The sequence below is a fragment of the Salvelinus namaycush genome, chromosome 35 (genome assembly GCF_016432855.1).
Source record: "Salvelinus namaycush isolate Seneca chromosome 35, SaNama_1.0, whole genome shotgun sequence".
In the NCBI taxonomy this organism is placed as follows: domain Eukaryota; kingdom Metazoa; phylum Chordata; class Actinopteri; order Salmoniformes; family Salmonidae; genus Salvelinus; species Salvelinus namaycush.
In genome coordinates, this window is record NC_052341.1 from 29,784,004 (window position 1) to 29,807,568 (window position 23,565).

Consider the following 23,565-nt stretch of genomic DNA (forward strand, 5'->3'; position numbering starts at 1 on the left):
ATTGATGAACACCTCCCTCTGCAACTGGATCCTGGACTTCCTGATTGGCAGACCCTAGGTGGTGAAGGTAGGCAACAACCTCTCCGCCACGCTGACCCACAACACGGGGGTTCCCCCCAGGAGTGCGTGCTCAGCCCCCTCCTGTACACCCACAACTGAGGGGCCACAAACGACTCCAACACAATCATTAAGTTTGCCGACGACACAACGGCGGTGGGCCTGATCGGCGATGAGACAGCTTCCAGGGAGGTGGTTAGAGCCCTGGCAGAACGGTGCCAACAGGGTCAAAGACAGCTTCTACCGCCAGGCCGTCAGACTGCTGAACAGCTAACCCTAGCTGTCTCCCTGCGCAGACCTGCACCTTAGTCTCTAAGGTGCAAATAGTTTCTATTTGCGCTGATTACACACCCATCCAACCCTCACACACAAACGTATACACAAACACACACAAGCAAACAACCATAAACACACACACACACACACACTAAACACTGCTGTTCTATTACATAGCTTATTCCACTGCATGGCCAAGCCACTACTCATCATAGATAGTGTAAATACAGCCCATTATTACCACGCATACTAGCACTTCTATTACTTGAACCTTTTATTGCTATTATTGATTGATGTACTGTATTGATTGAGGGAGCTAGCACGTAAGCACTTCGCTGCACCTTTATTACCCCGCTGTAAACTGTGCAGGTGAACAAGAAAACGTGATCACAGGCGCACCCACAAACCCTAACCATTTCACTTGTCTACGTTACCGCTCACAAACACGCAGCCATACACAAAGACCACCTCTGACGTCCTAAAAGGCTATGCATTGTGCAGTCTCGTTTGCCAGGCATGGTGGATATGTGGGAGGAGACGACGCATTGCGTACTGTTCTCGCTTACCCCTTACTGTATGTGTAGTGTGCAGTACAGTATGTCTCCCCCCCCACCTCTGCAAAGCGTGGTGTTCCGGTGAGCACGGCCCTCAGGGCCAGGACCAGCTCCTCCTGGGTGATGCCATGGGGGTCGTTCGGGGGCTGGGTGGGGTCACACACAGAGGCAGTCATGGAGTTAGATGGCGGTCAACCCATTGAAATGGAATGATTCTCATTCTACTGGGTCAACCATTTCAAAACACTTGAGAACTCTTAAAATGTTTTCATTCAATGAACAAACGTCCAAGTCATCAAACGGCCCTCCCTACAGCTGTAAATGCTCATCAAATGAACGTTCATCTAAAACTGTTCTAGTAAATTCTAAATGGTCTCAATTGTCAATCAACGTGAATCACATAAAACAGTACACAAGCTGTCTGTCAGTATTTTAACTCCGGGGTTAACCATTTCCTACAATCCTCTGCCAGATGCTAGTCAGTGTCACATGGCTCAGGTATCAAAGCACACAGGACAGTCTCACATCAATCAGCGTTGTCTCCTGACTGGTGTAAGTCCACAGTAGCTTCGCAAACAAACACTTACAGGGCTGAAGTCTACAGGGAAACTAACACTTACAGGGCTGAAGTCTATAGGGAAACTAACACTTACAGGGCTGAAGTCTATAGGGAAACAAACACTTACAGGGCTGAAGTCTATAGGGAAACTAACACTTACAGGGCTGAAGTCTATAGGGAAACTAACACTTACAGGGCTGAAGTCTATAGGGAAACTAACACTTACAGGGCTGAAGTCTACAGGGAAACTAACACTTACAGGGCTGAAGTCTATAGGGAAACTAACACTTACAGGGCTGAAGTCTATAGGGAAACTAACATTTACAGGGCTGAAGTCTATAGGGAAACAAACACTTACAGGGCTGAAGTCTATAGGGAAACTAACACTTACAGGGCTGAAGTCTATAGGGAAACAAACACTTACAGGGCTGAAGTCTATAGGGAAACTAACACTTACAGGGCTGAAGTCTATAGGGAAACTAACACTTACAGGGCTGAAGTCTATAGGGAAACTAACACTTACAGGGCTGAAGTCTATAGGGAAACTAACATTTACAGGGCTGAAGTCTATAGGGAAACAAACACTTACAGGGCTGAAGTCTATAGGGAAACAAACACTTACAGGGCTGAAGTCTATAGGGAAACAAATACTTACAGGGCTGAAATCTATAGGGAAACAAACACTTACAGGGCTGAAGTCTACAGGGAAACTAACACTTACAGGGCTGAAGTCTACAGGGAAACAAACACTTACAGGGCTGAAGTCTACAGGGAAACTAACACTTACAGGGCTGAAGTCTACAGGGAAACAAACACTTACAGGGCTGAAGTCTATAGGGAAACTAACACTTACAGGGCTGAAGTCTATAGGGAAACAAACACTTACAGGGCTGAAGTCTATAGGGAAACTAACACTTACAGGGCTGAAGTCTATAGGGAAACTAACACTTACAGGGCTGAAGTCTACAGGGAAACTAACACTTACAGGGCTGAAGTCTATAGGGAAACTAACACTTACAGGGCTGAAGTCTATAGGGAAACTAACACTTACAGGGCTGAAGTCTACAGGGAAACTAACACTTACAGGGCTGAAGTCTATAGGGAAACAAACACTTACAGGGCTGAAGTCTATAGGGAAACTAACACTTACAGGGCTGAAGTCTATAGGGAAACTAACACTTACAGGGCTGAAGTCTATAGGGAAACAAACACTTACAGGGCTGAAGTCTATAGGGAAACTAACACTTACAGGGCTGAAGTCTATAGGGAAACAAACACTTACAGGGCTGAAGTCTATAGGGAAATAGCAGGATGTCACTTCAAACAGCTCCTCTGTGAATTTACCTGAAATAAAACACAGACGGGATCATACTCTCAGAATTGAGGAATCATTGAATAATACATGTTAAGATAAAATATACTTAAAGGTCATGATAAAGGTTCAATAAAAGGTTAAGCAAATGTTAATAATGCATGTATTAAATCTCAACCCGACTACTGGTCTACATAAAAGGGTGCTTAAACCTCTCTTTTAGACTAGCAGTGTGTGTGTGTGTGTGTGTGTGTGTGTGTGTGTGTGTGTGTGTGTGTGTGTGTGTGTGTGTGTGTGTGTGTGTGTGTGTGTAGGGCTACAGATTAACTGTCCCTCCTGGTGGCACAGGCGCCACTAACATTTTCAGTTGGTGGGACCAGCCCATGATTTGGTCACACCAAAATGTCGTCGCGCAATAGAAACAAATGTGCAATCCTCTTATGAAGTCATTCACAGCGCTGCCGAGATGGTACGCTTCCGGTTGGACGTGTTACAAGTTCACTCAATGCCCAGTAAACCTCAGCAACAATGAAGAACAAGACGACAACATGTACAACAACAAAAAGGTACATAAAACACATTTCAAAAGTTTTGGAACAACAACAGCTGCACAACAATGTGATAGCGCACGCGTGTTCTCACCAAGATCATAGCCTTCATGAACAATCTTCCTAGCGATATGGAAGGCCAGGAGAAGGTTGCGTGGGTCCCTCTCCCCATCCACTGACTGGACAAACCCATAGACAAAGTCTGCACCCAGGCCCTTCAGCTCTGTGGGATGGGAAAAGTAGTCAATCAATGTAACAACCCTCTGATACGTAACATGCAGAATAGATCACGCAGGTTATTTCAAAGCTGTATCACTCTCGACAAGGATCTCCGTGACCCGCGGATTTCTCCATTATAGCTACCACACTACCTGGGCTCTTACCTGACTCTCTGGATTCCATAAGCCGGATGAGGATGTTGTAAACACACGACCGCTCCGCCAGCATCAGGGACTGTAGTGACACAGACAAAGAAACCAGATAAACAGAGTCAGGGTGTTGCAGTATAAGAAACATATGGGCTTATTAAGCCTTTAATAACTACTTGTATGCTCATTATTTAGGAGAATTTACACTTGACGGGGCAGGTTGGGTGTGTTTACCTGCACATGGATGTCCTGGAATAGTGATTTCAGAATGGACACTGCGGACCCAGGCGGCAACACTGAGCATTTGGTCTGAGAGGATATTTCAAGATGTCGGTCAGGGATAGGCAAGGTACCACCTCTCACTCTCAGTTCACTTTTGACGGGATAATATTGACATTTCTCTAATATCCTTGTGAAATTTAACATGACAGAGGTTACTAAGCTTGAGACTTACCAGCGCTTTCAGCCCCTGTATGACATGTGGTGTGATGACATAGTGGTCCTTCAATCTGTTCTCATAAAACACTATAAGGACTTCCACTTAGGACAAAACAAAAAGGAGAAGATAATAAATTGACAGGACATATAGCACACACTAAGCAAATGGCAAAGGTGGGTTATGATGCCAAAGAGGTGCTATAGTGTTGACTACCTTCTCTCTCTGTAAGGTCTCCATGGCACTCCTGTAGGACATTGGAGAGGAGCTGGACACCACGGGCTCGGGTCTGGGGTTGGGAGCTGGTTAGATGCAAACTTCACAGAGACAGGATGGTCAACTTGTTAGTGGAGGCTAGAACTGCATGACATTGAGGTTTATGACATTGTTAGTAACTGGGACAATAATGATGATTGTATACATTACCCCAAGGCTTCAACCAACTGCAGTATAGTAAACTGTCCAGCCTTGAGTTCTAATGCAAAGAAAATTAAGGGCATTTCACTGTACTTGTGCATGTAACATTAAAACTTGAAAATGCATTTATTTAACAAGAGGAAAAGACAAGTGGTCAGTAGGATACATCATGCAGACACTTTAGGAGACAGGAAAGTAGGTCCAGAGTCTAATGCGTTGTGAAAGACCCTTTTCAGATCGAGCTAGCTAGCTACCTAGCAAATCCGACCCGCTTGTTTACAGCTGCACTTGGGTCAGACAGAATTCCTCCTGTGTAAATTAAGATACCACGGAGCCTGTGTGAGTTTTTGCTCGGAAAATGTACCTCAATCCAGGGATTACAAATGCATTGTACTCCAAATTGTCCCATGATCACAAAAGGTACACAGAGAAGATGTAACTACTGTTTGTTTTTTAACAGTCCTACAATCTGCTTGGTGTAAAAGAGGGAACAATTCAGAGTACAACGCATTTCTCAGTACTGGATTACGTTACATTTTCAGAGCCATATTGCGCTGACTCAGCTGTTTTAATATTCACATGAATGCTGTCCAACCCTAGTGCAGCTGTAGCAAATAGGTCAGATCTGCTGGCTAGCTAAAACCATTCAGGTTATGGCCAAGAACAGCGGTCAATACATTCCATTGAATTAATAGACATTGATTGCCAGGTTGTGTACGTGCAAAGCTACAGGTACATATGGTAAACTGAACAGGCCAACTTTTTTGTCGGTTATTTCTATAGCGTGCGGTTGAACACAGGATGTAGCTTAGACTTGTGATAGCCTGCTGCTAGCTAGCATCTTTGCCAGACATCAGTCACGCGCGATGTATGTATCATTCATTGATTTTTTTATCTCAAAAGCCGTATCAGAGAGAAAGGTGACTTGAATACTTTTGGCAGCTACCTGTTGCGGTGTCTACAGCCTTGCGGTCCTGTTGTCCCAAAACGAATTCTTCTACCAAGCCCAATAGCAAGGCACTATCCGCAGCCATCATGAACAGCCTTGGTTCAAACTGAAGTGAGCATGCGTGGAAAGTTTTTGCGGTTACCCTGAGATCAGGGTCACAAAAAACGTTATTACGTCGTATGATTTTTAACGACATACATAAAGGTGCAATTCCATTTTTGCAGGGTAATACAGCTGTAGCTAGATATTTAACTAACCAAATAATACATCATCTGTTGGTTGTGGTAGTGGCCAAGTGCATATTCCAAATACAACTATGTATGTTGGAAATCTTATATTGTATTTAATTATTTGCCCATTCATCTGCTAAATATAGCAAGTAAATGTTTAGCAAGGTTGAGGACTTTCAATATTATTATATATTTTTTTATACAATTTCTAATTACAATACAATAACAAAAAAAACATAGAGCATCATTACACTTATATTTTCTCTGAAGAAACATAAAATAACGTTTTTAAAAAACGTTCCATCGTTCGAAAGCTGCTCCCTGTATTCGTAACGTGCCATAATTTGACCCCCTGAGAACGCGCAGGCGTAAAAAGTTAGTGTTTCTATCTGCACCAGAAAGGGAAGGGGGATTTAAAACCAGGCTGACAAAAATTAGAAGGGTTGGAAATTCTCCATATCCACAATCAATTGTTTTATCGAAGTTAGTTAGCTATATGTTTAGAATATTTACCCGGTCGCTAGTGCATAAAATTATGCTTACTAATTTTAGCTAGCAAGAAAGTTGCTTAATTGTTGGCTACAAAGAAAGCGAACTTGTCTAAATTTGTATTTATAGAGGAATATCTAGCGTTTAACTATAATGCAATCAATGATTGTTGACATTATATTTATCCAATTTAGCTGGCTAGACATTCTGCACGTGACAACTGATTTTGGAACGTTGGATCACATCAAACAATAATAAAACGGAGATAGCTAGCGTACTATCTAGCTTGTTAGCACGCTAGCTAGCTAGCTTCCGTGCTTGTTAGCTAGTTGTTCGACCAGCGTGCACATTACCTCCGTTACTTTGTGGATTCTTCTATCAAGATCATTAACTTGACCTCGTTAATTTTGTACAGTGGATCTGTATATATTTGTTTTGGAACCAGCTAGCAGTTGGCTAATGATGGGGCCCCGACATAGTTAGCCATCTGATACAAATCATGGGAGGATGTGTTGGGAGAGAACGCGAGGACACACAGGGCCACGGTTCATCCAGGAGCGGTGGAAGGACACACCGAAAACGTGGAGGTAAGTTAACGAGTATTCGCTTGGTTGTCTGAGTGCATCGAATACAAACCTAGTTCATTACATTACATGGTAAATGTTTACCAGATAGTAATTACATTGGGTATGGCACTACAATGCACTAACTCCCCGGCCCAGTGCAATAATACTGGCCAATAGGATTTTCTCCTTAGGTTCTCAAGTGTAGTGCATACCCAATAGTACCACATGAGTCTTAAAACCCATAAAACCTAGCGGTCAAACAAGGAAATGGTTCCAATCGTTTTTCAACCATATATTTTTCGCATAGGGGATTTTAGAAACACATAGTTAAAATAAGGACTGTGCTTCGTGTAGGCTTACCCTGGCGTGACGTTTTGCTAACCGTGTAAATCTCTCTAGGACAAGGTGACTTGTTAATGTATTCAACTGTATTTACCCCCCCCCCCCCCCCCCCCAAAAAAAAATAGACAGCCATATTTTCAACTAATTTGTATATCATAATGAACTACAAATGCTATGATGATCTGAACGAGACTGCCAAATTGAGGTAAAGGTAAGAAACTCTAGATTAACTATCTAGTGTTAGCTACATTTAGTAATTATTAAATTCAATTGGCAACATTTCTTTAAATTTACAATTCTGCAAGCTGTCTTGTGCAAGTTTTTTTTAAATCGACACAATATTTTGATAAGTCACCTTGTCCGAGAGAGTTACATGGTCATCAAAACGTGCCCCCCCCCCCCCATCTTACAGGGCACAAATGGGAACTTTCATGAGTTACTTCCTCTTATCTCTCTACCAACCAGCTGTATAAATAGCTACCAACACAACTAGGATACACGTGTTTTGAGAGTACTGATTGAATATGTCCGAAGATTCATCCACCCGGGACTCATCCATCAACGTTGTGGAATATACATTGAGGGTACAAACATTACAAGGCTCGATCCTAGGCCCCACGCTCTTCTCAATTTACATCAACAACATATCTCAGGCATATCTCATCCATTTATATGCAGATGATACATCCTTATACTCAGCTGGATTTTGTAAATGCTCTACAACAAAGCTTTCTCTACCCTTAACCTTGTTTGGAACACCTCCAAAACAAAGGTCATGTGGTTTGGTGAGAAGAACGCCCCTCTCCCCACAGGTGTGATTACTGCTTTAGAGCTAGAGGTAGTCACCTCATACAAGTACTTGGGAGTATGGCTAGACGGTACACTGTCCTTCTCTCAGCACATATCAAAGCTGCAGGCTAAAGTTAAATCTAGACTTGGTTTCCTCTATCGTAATTGCTCCTCTTTCACCCCAGCTGCCAAACTAACCCTGATTCAGATAACCATCCTACCCATGCTAGATTACGGACACATCATTTATAGATCAGCAGGTAAGGGTGCTCTCGAGCGGCTAGATGTTCTTTACCATTCGGTCATCAGATTTGCCAGCAATGCTCCTTATAGGAATCATCACTGCACTCTACTCCTGTAAACTGGTCATCTCTGTATACCCATCGCAAGACCCACTGGTTGATGCTTATTTATTTTTTAAAAACTTAGGCCTCAGGCCTCACTCCCCCCTATCTGAGATATCTACTGCAGCTCTCATCCTCCACATACAACATCCGTTCTGCCAGTCACATTCTGTTAAAGGTCCCCAAAGTAAACACATCCCTGGGTCGCTCCTCTTTTCAGTTCACTGCAGCTAGCGACTGGAACGAGCAGCAACAAACACTCAAACTGGACAGTTTTATCTCAATCTCTTCATAAAAAGACTCAATCATGGACACTCTTACTGACAGTTGTAGCTGCTTTGTGTGATGTATTGTTGTCTCTACCTTCTTGACCTTCGTGCTGTTGACTGTGCCCAATAATGTTTGTATGATGTTTTGTGCTGCTACCATGTGTTGCTACCATGCTGTGTTGTCATGTGTTGCTGCCTTGCTATGTTGTTGTCTTAGGTCTCTCTTTATGTAGTGTTGTCTCTCTTGTCAGGATGTGTGTTTTGTCCTATATTTGTTATTTATTTTTTTAATCTCAGCCCCCGTCCCCGCAGGATGTCTTTTGCCTTTTGGTAGGCCGTCATTGTAAATAAGAATTTGTTCTTAACTGACTTGCCTAGTTAAATAAATAAATACAAATAAATAGCATTGCACTCCCCTTTGCCCTCAGAACAGCCTCAGTTTGTTCGGCATGGACTGCAAGGTGTCAAACGTTCCCAAGCGATGCTGGCCCATGTTGACACCAATGCTTCCCACAGTTGTGTCAAGTTGGCTGGATGGCCTTTGGGTGGTAGACCTTTCTTGATACACACAGGAAACTGTTGAGCCTGAAAAACCCAGCAGCGTTGCAGTTGTTGACACACTCAAACTGCGTGCGTCTGGCATCTACCATACCCCGTTCAAAGGCACAATCCATGTCTCAAGGCTTAAAAATGTATCTTAAACCGGTCTCCTCCCCTTCATCTACACAGATTTTTGAAGTAGATTTAACAAGTGACATCAATAAGGAATCATAGCGTTCATCTGGATTCACCTGGTCAGTCTGTCATGGAAAGAGTAGGTGTTCCTTGTATTTTGTACACTCAGTGTACATCGCTAGTCACAGGCTTCATTTGGAAATGTGTTGATGTAACCACAATAACAACCCAGACATACCCTGGATCAACAGACCAATCCGTAGCACGATGAGCCCATACTGCAGTATTCAATGTCAGCAGAAATAACTTTGATGACTCGGTGGTGTGCGACCCGTACAAGGCAAGCAGGTACGAGCTCTGGAAATCCTTTAAGGACTCAAAAAGACAATACAAACTCAAACTTGAATCGATGTTCAACAACTGACTCGCGATGCATGTGGCAAGGACAACAGGCTACAAAGGCAAATCCAGCTGTGTGATGCCCACTGACGCCTCCCTCCCAGACAAGCTTAACACATTCTATGCTCGCTTTAAGGCAGACGATACTGAGCCTTCCAGGAAGGCTCTCATTCCTCCGGATGACCAGTCGCTTTCGCTCTTCGAGGCTTAAGTGAGTATTCACAGAATTTCTCACAAAGCGACCGGCTCAGATGGCATCCCTTGCTGCGTCCCCAGCGTGTGCGCTGGCAGGCGGGCATCTTCTCAGACATCTTCAACCTGTCCTTGTACCAGGTTGTAGTCCCCACTTGCTTCAAGGAGACCACCATCATCCTGTTTCCCAAGAAAACCAAGGTGACATGCCCAAATTACTATCGCCCCGTGCATACACCCTTGTCGTCATGAAATAAAATAAAGTGTTTGTCACATGCGCCGAATACAACGGGTGTAGACCTTACAGTGAAGTGTTTACTTAACCAACAATGCAGTTTTAAGAAAATACCTAAAGAGCGAGGCTATATACAGGGGGTACATGTTAGTTGAGGTAATATGTACATGTAGGTAGAGTTATTAAAGTGACTCTGCATAGATAATAACAGAGATGGTCATGGTCAGCATGCCAGGCACACTGGACCCACCCCAATTTGCCTACTGCTTCAACAGATCCACGGAAGATGCCATTTCCATCGCTATTCACACGGCCCAAACACGTCTGGACAAGATGAACACCTATGTGAGAATGCTGTTCAATGACTACAGTTCAGCATTCAACACTATTGTTCCCTCCAAGGACTTCCTGAAAGGCAGACCACAGGCTGAGGATTGGCAACAACACTTCCTCCATACTGACTCTTAACACATGGGCCCCCCAGGGGGGTGTCCTCTGCCCTCTGCTGTACTCCCTGTTCACCCATGACTGCGTGGCTTTGCACGACACCAACTCCAAGTTTGCTGAAGGAACCACGATTGTAGGCCTGATAACCAACAACAACGAGTCAGTCTACAGGGAGGAGGTAAGAGAACTGGCATTGTGGGACAGCAACCTCTTCCTCCAATGTCAGCAGAACAAAAGACTTGATTGTTAAATTCAGGAAGCAGAGGAGGGAACTCGCCTCGATCCACATCAACGGGACTGCAGTAGATTTTAAGTTCCTCTGCATCTACGTCACAGACCATGGACCAACGCCACCACTCTTGTCAAGAGGGTGTAACAGCGCCTCTACTTCCTAGGGCGGCTGAAGAAATCTGGCATGCCACCCTGGGTCCTCTCCATATACTACCGCTGCACCATCGAGAGAATCCTGATGGGTTGCATCACAGCCTGGTACGGGAATTGCGCCGTCCACGACTGCAAGGCCCTTCAGCGGGTGGTGAAGATTATCCAGTATGTCACTGGGGCTGTGTTTCTATTTGAAACGGTCTCTGAGGAAGTTCCAAAGCATCAATTCCCCACACACCCCAGCCACGAGCTGTTAACTCCCTTACCGTCGGGAGGATAGGAACTGTTGTAGAAACTATCTATAAGCCATCAGACTGCTGAACACTTGAACTGGACTGACCATCTGCACTGACTCTTCGTACCTTAGCACACATGCACTCACTCACGTACACACATATACAGTACATTTTATGTTACACAAACGCATCACAACCACCTGCACTGACTCTCTGCACCTTAGCATGCATGCACTCACTTACGCAAACATCCATCCACACACAGGGTTTTCTCCGGGTTCAAAAAAGGGGCTTAGGTAGTTGGCGTTGTAGGGGGGATGCCAAAGGCCTTTCAGCGTGGCTAAACTTGACAGAGAATTTTAGAGGCCTTTACCTTGGTGTGGAGGCAATTTTAAGCCAATTTTCTGCAATTCTACATGTTTCTCCATTGGCTTGAGATACATTTTTGCCGTTTCAAAGCTAATTTCCTGCAATACTATGCGTTTTGCCATGGCTAATGCTGTGTTCTTTTGCTCTGACATAACAAATTTAAAGGGATACTTCGGGATTTTGTTAATGATGCACTTTATCTACTTCCCCAGAGTCAGATGAACTCATGGGTACCATTTTTATGTCTGTCCTGTATGAAGGAAGTTGGAGGCATTTTTGGGAGCCAATGATAACTAGCACTAGTTAGTGACTTCCTTCAAACTGCTTGCAGAGACACCAATGTTATCCACGAGTTAATCTGGCTCTGGGGATGTAAATGGCCTCATTGCCGTCTAAAAGAATCCACCATACGTGTAAATGTTGTACTATAATTTGTGCCTTCCTGTTTTGTGCGTATGCTAAAATGTTTTCTATTCTACTGAGACATTTACTTTAAGCTCGTATTCTTATCTTATATTTGTTGCGTTGTCGAAGGAACCTAGAAGTAAGTATTTCGTTGGCTGGTGTATACCATCTGTGTCCTGTACATACGCCTAATAAAACGTGAAACTCATTTAGTGTCAATAATACAAAGGAGTTATAGGGGACTTTGTGTTTGAGGTGACTTTCTTTACCAACAATGTTTCAATGTGCGATGCTCAAGTCCATTACCTCGCTAAGTTTCAAAGATAATTTTCTGCAGAAGGCAAAAATAGTGGCAGAGTGCCATGTTTCACTGTTTTTATAGCTAGTTGTCTTTTTAAGTGACTGATGCAATGTAGATAGCTGCTAAAGCACTTTGGATGTAAATTTGTACAGCGATTTTTAAGCTACAGGCTACAAATAGTCTAGGTGTAATGAAACACAAATTGGAAACTTCCAAGGGACACGGAAAGCAGGAAGATCCCTCTGCCACCTAAACCTTTTGGACCGATCATCACCTCAGCCCAGTTTTGAAACTAGTCTTGCACTCGACTGTGGGACTGTCACAATGTGCCGTTGCAGACTTTGTTAGTGTATTGTCATACACCAGATCTGTGGATCTAGCCTATATAGCTGACTGAAGAACCAACAATGACTTGTAGAGGCCTTTGGAGCAGTGAGTGCTCGATGCAGGTAGAGTAGAGGTGCTCCCAGGCCGGTAATAAGTCACTTCATGTCCCTTACAATGACTGTTCCACCGGGATGTGCACCAGGCCGTCATGCAGTGTGCCATGTGAAATAATGCAAGCAACTTTGAATACACATTTCTCTGAACAAAGGGGAATCTGGAGGTGTCCACCCCCCCCCCCCCCCCCCCAGGTATACATTACATATTATGAGGAAGCAATACTCCAAGCCGCAGCTTCATACTACTGGTCAAACATAGATAATTGACACTGGTTGTTGGGGTAGGATTTGCATGAGTGTGGGGGGGGGGGTCCTTGGGTTGCTTTTGACAACTTATTTGGGATTCCTCTTGTCTTACTCATTAGTAGGGTATAGTTTGGTCCAAACCGGCTGTTGGGTACTATATTTATTGAATATTATCTGAATCCTATACATTTTTAAAATGGCCACTGGGTGCAATCAATTAGTGTAATTTCTCAGATCTAATTACATTTCAACAAAATGTTTCAGTAATGCCAATCTTACCTGTTTCTAACAACAATTTCAGAACAATCGGTGTCATAGCTTGCTGAAAAATCATGGAACGACTCCACAGTAAATCGGTCTTGGCCCAAGCCTAGTTTTGACTTTCATATAATTTATTCCTACATGGCAGTACTGTATGTGAAAGGGATACTTCCTAGTCTTGCGGATGTGCTTTTCAGCTCTGTTGGTTCAGGGCTGAAATTGGCCTACTTCAATGTTGACATTGCAGAGGTGAAAGCAGGCTGTAGGCCTCTAGGCACAGAAATCCACCCTGTATTTAGTAGTATCAGGGGAGGGGAGGAGCTATGATTGTAACTTATTAATTTGCACCCAAGATCATGCTTTTTAACAGGCTGTAGCAGTGGGCTATTTCTTCGTGTCCTGAAACGATATGAAAAGTTATGTTCTGTAATGCAATCATGTCTGTAAAATGCATTTCACCAACACCCAAGTGTGGCGTTATCTGCCCCTTCATAACCTCAACCCATTTAACAACTTTTACAAGCCACACATGAGGAGCACACCCTGCTATTGCGTCATGTGGCTGTAATGTGTCTCCAATGCTTTGGCAACACTGATTCACGATGGGTGGCCAGAGGAAATGCTCCCATCTGCACACCTGCAAATGGGCCGTAAACATTTCTGAACTATTTGCTAGATTGTGTTGCCAAATCTGTTAACTGGTAATCAGGACTACACATTAGCCTAGTCTATAGACTTTTTCCAGAGGCCTAGTCTAGGCTTCAGTGGCTTCAGAAAGTTTTCAAACCTCTTAACTTGTTCCACATTTTGTTGTTACAGCCTGAATTCAGAATGGATTAAATGTTTTACCTCGCCCATCTATACACAATACCCCATAATGACAAAGTGAAAACATGATTTTTGAAATGTTTGCCTATTTATTGAAAATTAAATATCTCATTCACACCCATGAGTTAGAATGTTATGTTAGACATGTTAGAATCACCTTTGGCGGCGGTTACAGCTGTGCGTCGTTCTGGGTAAGTCTCTAAGAGCTTTGCACACCTGGATTGTATAATATTTTGTAAGTTCTTCAAGCGCTGTCAAGTTGGTTGTTTATCATTGCTAGACAACTATTTTCCAGTCTTGCCGTACATTTTCAAGCAGATTGAAGTCAAAACTGTAACTCGGCCACTCAGGGACTTTCCCTGTCTTCTGGGTAAGCAACTCGTGTAGATTTGTCCTTGTGTTTTAGTTTATTGTCCTGCAGAAATCTCCCAGTGTCTGATGGAAAGTAGACTGAACACGTTTTTTTCCCTCTAGGATTTTTCACGTGCTTAGCTTTCTTTCTTTTTATCCTGGAAAAACTCCATTCCTTAATGATTACAAGCATACCCATAACTAATGTTCCCTCAGAAAAAAAATCTGCACTGAGCAAATTTCAGGTCTGCTGAGAGCAGAATTCTGTGCAACTTCAGGCGTGTGTTTACTGTGACTGCTGAGGCTGTACCCGCTTTAAGTTACACTTTTAACAGTGGCCAAGTAGGCTACTGTGGCTACTTGATCATAATGTAGGCCTTCCGGTGTGGCCTACCATCAAAACAATGGAGAAAAATGCATCACATAACATTTTAACATGGAAATAGCTGTTCTATCATTCAGGCAACAGTACCAGTAAATGTGTGTTGTTCAATGTAGGCCTACATTCCATGAGACTATAGAGGGGGAAAAACACACAAAAAGCATGCAGGGCCTGACAACCTGTTTATCTACGTGTCCTTCAGACAAGGTGACTGAAAATGTTTGATGCAAGAAACCATTTTACAAAATAAAATGCATTATTCCCGTGCCATTATTACACAATCAGAATAATTGTGCTACCCTCTGCCTATTGGCCACTTACCTATTTCAAGACCGTCTCAAAATACACTGCCCCTTTAAGACATAAAAAAATAGCTCTTTACCTGACTTGCTTTTCAAAGAGCTAGAAATGCACACATTTTGTGCTCTTGTAGGAAGCAACCACTGCCCCATTAACTAGAAATGAGCTATAACTGGGATAATAACTCACTAACTAGCAAAGAAAATGATCAAATGTGCACAGGTTGCTACATGCAGCTGTCGCTTTGATCTCAAAACATGCGCATGAACTCGCAACCACTCATGCTGTAAACGCAGTCCAGTTCAAAGTGAACTGCACAGATCCATATATAGAAATGGCTATTTGCATATAGGCCTACTGCAGCTCTGATTGGTTATGGCGTACCGGTCTGTGTAGAGTACAGGCCTGAGTCATGCCTGTCAAAGCAATAGAATCCTACTCCAATGCGCTCTGTCTACAAGAATCTCTTGCACCGTTAGTTTAGCATACGCTTGCATATTTCATTTTTGTTTTTCGGTATGTTACATTGAAAGTGGCTAATATTGTGTTGATTCGAGCACAATTCCCACAGTAGAGCGAAATGTTGATGTTGGTAACTAAAGGGGAAAACTCTACGTTGAGTTGTTCAGTCTCGTGCTTCTCTGCGCTGGTTAATATTTCTTCTGCATGGCAGTCTGAGGGGAGAAGCACGCGTACGCAGCTTCCAATGTGCAGCCACCACTATGCTTGAAAATATGGCAAGTAGTACTCGGTAATGTATTGGATTTGCCCCAAACATAACACTTTGTATTCAGGACAAAGTTATTTGCTTTGCCACATTTTCTTTACAGTATACTTTAGTGCCTTGTTGCAAACAGGATGCATGTTTTGGAATATATTTTTAAATTCTGTACAGGCTTCCTTTTCACTCTGTCAATTAGCTTAGTATTGTGTTGTAACTACAATGCTGTTTCTCCATCTTCAGTTTCCTCCTATCACAGCCATTCAACTTGTGGCTTGTTAAGCACATTTTTACTCCTGAATTTGTTTAGGCTTGCCATAATACTTATTGACTCCACTTTGACATGTGTAGCCCAGTGACCAAAAATCTCAATTTGATCCCATGTTAAATGCAGGATGTAGCACAACAAATTGTGGAATAAGTCAAGGGGGCGTAAATACTTTCTGAAGGCTCTGTATATGATGACTGGTAAGTATTCTGGTCCTTTTTCCCCAAGACTTAGCCTGTATGTTGAGTTGAACATGTATCGTGTCCCTTACGACATCATAGTGTTACACACACAGCTGTGTGTCTTGGTCCTGTGTGCTGCCTAATCCAACAGCTCTTGTAGACTTGTCCACCACTCTGCCTGAGTGCTAGTAGAAAGACCCAACGTTACACGCCCTACAAAATCCTACAGTGTGTCTTCCCGATTTAGTTACTCCGTGTAAGCTGCCTGCACTATAAATAATTTGTTTGGAGGAAAGACAACCTTTTAGATACTTGGCAACTGTCTTTGTTGCCCCTCCTTGCTGCTCTTGGTTCACCTACTTGACAATGAAAACCAGCAAGACCTCTAGCTGGTCATTTTAGGACCACAATCGCCAGCTCTGTATTCTCCCTTCTTTGAACCTGTTTAAATGCTCGCTCGGTTGCAAGCTAACCTGGGTTAGGCCTGTTTAGTACCCGCGACAGTCTGTGCCGAAGTCACGCTCCGGTGCCGACTCTAAAACTCAGCTGCTCAGTTTGGCACAATGTCCGGGGAGACCGGGACCCTCCTTTTCTATGCCATTCTGAGAGCTACTTGTCAGCTGTCTGCCAGAGTCCAATTAAGCCGTCTCTCCTTTAGGTTATGCGTTAGAGACCGAGACAGGATGCACTTTAGAAGCTCTGTATGCCGGGCCAGCCTGGTGCTGAAAAGTGTTTTCCCGGCAAGGCTGCCCCGATAGGTGTGTGCAGTGCTAATCCAATGGTAAGCATGGCTGATGTTTCAGATGTACGTGTGTAGTACTGTCTGCATGCTCTAATTATAAACATTGATTGGGGGGGGGGGGGGGGGGGGGGGCGTCACTGGCAATGTAGAGAGAGATTCTCCAGACGGGCAGGCCCTAACACTCCGTTAATGTCTTGTTAACTGTTATGTCAGTGCCAAGCGAGACGTTTGGGGAATAGGAATGCACAACTCCCATACTTTGTGTACCCAGTGCAAGACCGAGGGTGCCAAACAATATCTGGACCGGGAATGGCACAGAAAGGGAAATATTCCGGCAGTCTGTTATTGTCCAAACGACTCCACTGTATGCTCGGAATGCCTCCTTTGGTCTCTCATGCAAATGTGCAGAGTTTTAGATCGCTCTGGTCTTTTTTTCTCCCCTTTTTTTTTCACCTTTTATTTAACCAGGTAGGCTAGTTGAGAACAAGTTCTCATTTACAACTGCGACCTGGCCAAGATAAAGCAAAGCAGTTCGACACATACAACAACACAGAGTTAGACATGGAATAAACAAAACATACAGTAGATAGTCTATTTTCAGTGTGTGCAAATGAGGTAGGATAAGGGAGGTAAGGCAATAAATAGGCCATGGTGGCGAAGTAAATTTACAATATAGCAATTAAACACCGGAATGGTAGATGTGCAGAAGATGTTTTATGGCCCACCTTGCTGCCCTGATTCTGGCAGAGAGGGGAGGACTTTGTTATAATGTTGATGAGGAATGGATTAGATGTGTATTAGTCCTTGTGGAATATCTAACGCTGCCAAGGCAGGCTGTGGCATAGCCAGAGCAAGGTCATGTCTATCAGCTTCCTGAGTGTCTTTGTAGGGCAGTTTTAAGGACTCCAGCCTTTTCATGTGTCTGGTACACGCAGCAATATGGTATTATGACCTTGTTGTACGGAGGCTATTGAATATCCTATTATAATGTCATGATATACCAGGCATTGACGCCACAACATTTTTTGCTCTATCTTTGCACATAGTAATGCCCCCCCCCCCCCCCCCCCCCCCCCCCCCCATTGTCTAAGCCCCCCCCAAACATTATTTTACTAGGTTATTATTCACCTTGCATCGAAACTCGAACGTTTTTTGTATAAATATGAATGGCTGCTTTATCAAATCATTAGGCCAGACATGCAGTTCATTTGGAAAGTATTCAGACCCTGTGACTTTTTCCACATTTTGTTACGTTACAGCCCTGTTCTAAAATTGATTAAATTGCTTTTCCCTTTTTTTATATATTTATTTTTTGGTATTTTTATTTTGTTTAACCTTTTATTTAACTAGGCAAATCAGTTAAGAACAAATTCTTATTTACAATGACGGCGATTATAGCCTCGAGTCTTGTTGGGTATGACGCTACAAGCTTGGGCACACCAGTTTTTGGGTAGTTTCTCCCATTCTTCTCTACAGATCCTCTTAATATCTGTTAGGTTGGATGTGGAGCGTCGCTGCACAGCTATTTTCAGATCTCTCCAGAGATGTTAGATCGGGTTCAAGTCCGGGCTCTGGCTGGGCCATTCAAGGACATTCAGACTTGTTCCGAAGCCACTTCTGCATTGTATTTGCTGTGTGCTTAGGTTCATTCTGTTTTCACCTTGTCATTATGGGGTATAGTGTGTAGATTAATGAGGAAAAACATTAGTTTAATCAATTTTAGAAGGCTGTAACGTAACAACATTTGGAAAAAGTGAAGGACACTTTCTGAACACTTTCCGAATGCACTATGCAGAGAACATTCCCTATCAGGTGCTAGATTATATAGCCAGCGATGTGCAAAGTACACCATGCCCCCATACCTAGATGTTAACATGTTTATTACGTGGATTCCTTGGACATGTCTAGGATCTAACTTTGGGAGTCGTTGAAAGCGATGTGCAACTTAACCACAGAGATTGTAAACCCAGAGGGGCAACATCGCGAGACTTCCGGGAACTCTTGCAAAACATACTAAGCAGAACAGGCCTGGGTTTGGGGTTTGAGAAGTCAGAGAGAAGTGACATTCTTCTTAAAGGCACAACCTGGATTCGAGTCAATGTCTTAAATAGTTGAACATGTTATTATTCCAACCTTGTGAAAGTTACAAACTGACACGTTGTTTTTGTCGAAAACAACTTTATATCGAAGGATTGCCTTTGATAGACCCGATGACGTGTTTCCGCGCATGAGTTTAGCTAGCTAACGTCGCCATGACATTGCCTACAAGTGTGAGCTGGGATTTCTATTGGAGAATAAGTTTTTGCCTAACTATTGTGTAACCAGATTTTTCTGCCATTGAAAGCATGTAAATTCAACAACATTTGGGGTGGGAACTCTTTCAGTGTAAACTTAAATGACTAAAACAGATAATGTAAAAAAATATCTATATATTTTTATTCTAATATTTGAGAATTAACATGCTGACTAGACCGGGTACGCGTGTGCGCAATGGCACGTATTTTGATTTTGTCCAGCCACACCAGACGCCATCGGGACACGCAGGTTGAAATGTCGAAGCAAACTCTGAACCAACTCATATTTAATTTGGGACAGGTTGAAATGCATGAAACCACTCATGGCAATTTAAATAACTAGCTTGCTGTTGGTAGCTAATTTGTTCTGGGATATAAACATTGGGTTGTTATTTTACCTGAAATGCACAAGGTCCTCTACTCTGACAATTAGTCCACAGATAAAAAGGTAAACCTTGTTCATTTCTAGTAATCTCTCCTCCTTCAGTCTTCTTTTTCTGTGGACTTTATGGCGGTTGGCAACCAACTTTCTAAGGTGCATTACCACCTCAAACTGGACTGGTGTGTGGACCTCAGTTCAGCTTTCAATCACCCACATGGATATATGCTTCTAAAAACCAATGAAGAGATGGGAGAGGTGGGACTTGCAGCGCGTCAAGCATCAAAAATAGAACCAACTTCTATTTTAGTGCCCAGACGCTCGTTGACGCGTGTGAGCGGTTTGGATGAAATGATTGAATAACAATATATGTGTACATTTATTTTGGCAACGCCGCGAAGTAACACGAGAGGTGTGGTGAGCATGTTACAATCACCAAAATAAAAGCTAGACGGTCAAGGAGAATAGCTTGTTTGAGCAAAACAACACTGCATTAGCCGTGGCAAAATGCATAGAATTCGAGGTCATTTCTCTTAGCATGGGGAAATTTGGGGAATTGCTGGAAATTGGCTTTAAAAATGCTACGCCGCCAAGATGTGGTGTGTGTGAACATTTAGCCGTGCCCCCTGCCACGCCCACCACCTAAGCCGCTTTTGATCCAGAACAAACCCTGGTAATGTATAGGCAGGCTATAATTGGTATCGGCACTAGGGTTGGGCACTATGCAGATTTTCATATTGTTCCTGTACCATATCGGGGTATATGGTATTACCGTCAGTGCACACAAGGACCCCCCACCCAGTGTATACGGCATACCACCCAAGCCTATATGGGATGTAACCCAGTATACAGTACTGTATATTACCCTAGGCATGTGACTAAAACCGTACTTGTTTCATTGCAAACTGTGTAACAGTATTGTGGCACATAGTCTATAGGTTGATACTAGAAAAAACATCTGTTGATTCCTCTCTGCAGGTCGCAATGAGCCCCTCAAGAAGGACAAGCCCAAGTGGAAGAGTGACTACCCCATGACGGAGGGCCAGCTCCGCAGTAAGAGGGATGAGTTCTGGGACACGGCCCCGGCCTTCGAGGGACGCAAGGAGATATGGGACGCCCTGAAGGCGGCCACTGTGGCCCTGGAGTGCAACGACCACGAGCTGGCCCAGGCCATAGTGGATGGAGCCAGCATCACACTGCCTCACGGTGAGGACCACAGACAGACAAGACCTGGTTCATGCCATGGTGAAGGAGCCAGCATTACACTGCAGAACTGTGTTATGGGGGAAGCTATCGTCCCTGGGTGCACATTTTGAAACCTGAATAGACTGTCAGTACATTTGGTTTGGAACAATGGCGATATTACACCATGCTCTGATTGGACAACTATTAACCTGATAATAAAATCTGTTTCTTTGATTCATGCCTGAGTCAAGACAACTTTCTGTGCAGTAGTGAAATAACACATTTAACAACCCAAACATGTTTTACCTTTGTGTGTTCCAGGGTCCCTGACAGAGTGTTATGACGAGCTAGGTAGCTGCTACCAGCTGCCCGTCTACTGCCTGGCCCCTCCGGTCAACCTGATCTCCGAGCGCAGCGATGAGGACCCCAGTGACAACCCCGAGCCCACCACTGCCCCAAAGAAGGAGTTCCAGCTCAAGGTGCGCCTTTCCACGGGCAAGGACCTGCGCCTTAGCGCCAGCATGGCCGACCCCATCGGGCAGCTGAAGAAGCAGCTGCAGGCCCAGGAGGACATCGACACGGCCCACCAGCGCTGGTTCTTCTCGGGCAAGCTGCTCACGGACAAGACCCGCCTGCAGGACACCAAGATCCAGAAGGACTTTGTCATCCAGGTCATCGTCAACCCGCAAGCCCCCATTAACTAGGTCCCAGATGAGAGTAGGAGTGAAGAGGAGGTGTGATGGAGAGACCGGACTGGATAAGAGGAACCCTGGATAATGGCTTTACCGCTGCTCTTTACAACGAAGAGGTGATTTGGGGAATTATAAGAGATGAGTAACAGAAGGGAGAGACTCCAAAGTGCTGCTTTTCAATGTCTACCATTAAAGAGTGTGATATATATTTTTGAATGCGTGACTTCAATGTGGGAGGGTTGGTTGGTCGATTTGATTGATCTAGCCAGACCACCCACTCTGAGAAGGGTGTTCTGTGTCACTCACCACACTAACTCTGGGGTCACACTGTCCATTGAGACCTCTACCCTCCTCCCCCTGCAAAAATGACCCAACCCAAATCACAGCAGAATTGCCCCCCCCCCCCCCCCCCAGATGTGAGACACTGCAGGTGTGAACTGCATGGCATGTGCAAGGGGTCTGCGCCTGCACTAACGGTAACTAAGTGCCAATATAAATCGCAGAGTAATTTGGATCGGTTGTAAAGCACATATCCCCGTCATAGATTCCTACCATGATCCTCCCTCAAGTGAAATACAAACTATTTTTCCTATTCTTTTAATAAGCTTTTTTTGCACACTTGATTATACTTGCGTAGTAGTTTGTGTGCCTTCAAGGAAGAAAGCGAAACAATATCCTAGGGGGAAAACTCTAGTTTTACTGCTGAAGTCTTCTGTCTCTAGATTCAGGAATAATCTTTTCATAGATCTAGAAAAATCCGAAGTATACTGCTGCCTTTTTCGATCATTTGTCTTGTTTGTTGTTGAAGTTCAAATTGACTGTGGTGTTTTCATGGCTGTTTTCCACATGTTGTCCTCCACATCTATTTTTATTTTTTGTATGTACTGTAAAGTGACTATGATTAGAGCCCCGCCCTCATGCTGTGCCACATAACAACCCTGAGGTGAAATGTGAAGATGATTGGAGTATGCCTCTGTTTTTAATATACACTGAGTGTACAAAACATTAGGAACACCTTTTGCAGCCTCAATTCGTCAGGACATGGCCTCTACAAGTTGTTCAAAGCGTTCCACAGGAATGCTGGCCCATGTTGACTCCAATGCTTCCCACAGTTGTGTCAAATTGGCTGGATGTCCATTGGGTGGTAGAACATTCTTGATACACACAGGAAACTGTTGAGCGTGGAAAAACCTAGCAGCATCGCAGTTCTTGACTCAAACCGGAGCGCCTGGCACCTACTACCGTACCCCGTTCAAAGGCACTTAAATCTTTTGTCTTGCACATTCACCTTCTGAATGATACGCGAACCCAATCCATGTCTCAAGGCTTTAAAAAAATCCTTCTTTTAAGCGGTCTTCTCTCCCTCCAACCTGTCTCCTCATCTACACTGATTTTGAACTGGATTTAACAAGTGACGTCAATAAGGGATCATAGTTTTCGCCTGGTCAGTCTCATGGAAACAGCAGGTGTTCCCAATGTTTTGTACACTCATGGAAGTGTACAAAATGTGCTTGTCTGTCTCAGGTGGCACCTCACTGACCCCAAGGTGCTCCTTTCTCCTTCATATCTGTCCTTTTGCTTTTCTACCTCGCTCTCTCTCTATCCCTCTAAGCACTTTGGGGGCCCCCTCCCTCCCCCCATAACCTGAGGCTTCACTAGCAGGGTGGTCAAGCTAATTTTGGATCCCCTTGTATCCGGCTGTCGAAGCGGATTCTGAGCCCCAGCCAGCCAACCCAGCGTAAAGTTAGCTGACCAGAGCTTAGTCCATTCAGCACACAGACCGTAATCCATCCCCTTCCTCCCACACAAACAAAAGACAGGCCAAGCTGACTCTCTGAGCAGTAGCTGCCCCAGTATGCCTCCTGAGCCTGGGCTGCCACGGGGATGGCAAGAGGGTAGGAGTTGTTTGCCTTAACCACCAGACCCCCAATCCTAACCTTAACCATTAGGGAGGATGAAAACTATCTGACCCTGTATGAGGGGTTAGAAGCGTCTTATCTTTTAACTGCTCTGTAGGGATGATAGAGGGGCGAGGATGTCTTTGCAGGAAGGTACCCAACAAACTGCTGCTGCTGCTGCTCACTCATTTGACTGCAGGCCAGATCGCGAAGAAGCAAACCAGACGGTAGTGAAGTTCAATTCC

General features: G+C 44.0%; 2 protein-coding genes across 3 annotated transcripts in view; one reads left to right on the top strand and one right to left on the bottom strand.

The window, feature by feature from the left end:
- Positions 1 to 5,571, bottom strand: part of LOC120029455 (MMS19 nucleotide excision repair protein homolog) — a 16,301-nt gene extending 10,730 nt beyond the window's left edge. For both annotated transcript variants that reach the window (XM_038974670.1, XM_038974671.1), the window contains exons 1-9: positions 5,474 to 5,571; positions 4,537 to 4,585; positions 4,327 to 4,427; positions 4,129 to 4,214; positions 3,909 to 3,983; positions 3,690 to 3,759; positions 3,401 to 3,529; positions 2,729 to 2,790; positions 947 to 1,033 (exon numbers count right to left, since the gene is read on the bottom strand). In XM_038974670.1, coding sequence (XP_038830598.1) covers positions 947 to 1,033; positions 2,729 to 2,790; positions 3,401 to 3,529; positions 3,690 to 3,759; positions 3,909 to 3,983; positions 4,129 to 4,214; positions 4,327 to 4,427; positions 4,537 to 4,585; positions 5,474 to 5,564 — 750 coding nt within the window. In that variant the 5' untranslated portion in view covers positions 5,565 to 5,571. The remainder of the gene's footprint in view (positions 1 to 946; positions 1,034 to 2,728; positions 2,791 to 3,400; positions 3,530 to 3,689; positions 3,760 to 3,908; positions 3,984 to 4,128; positions 4,215 to 4,326; positions 4,428 to 4,536; positions 4,586 to 5,473) is intronic.
- Positions 5,572 to 6,073: 502 nt separating this feature from the next.
- On the top strand, positions 6,074 to 22,575 carry LOC120029554 (ubiquitin domain-containing protein 1). Its single transcript, XM_038974823.1, has 3 exons — positions 6,074 to 6,782; positions 20,524 to 20,751; positions 21,052 to 22,575. The coding sequence occupies exons 1-3, from the start codon at positions 6,695 to 6,697 to the stop codon at positions 21,432 to 21,434; spliced, it is 699 nt and encodes a 232-aa protein (XP_038830751.1). The 5' UTR covers positions 6,074 to 6,694; the 3' UTR covers positions 21,435 to 22,575.
- Positions 22,576 to 23,565: the final 990 nt, after the last annotated feature.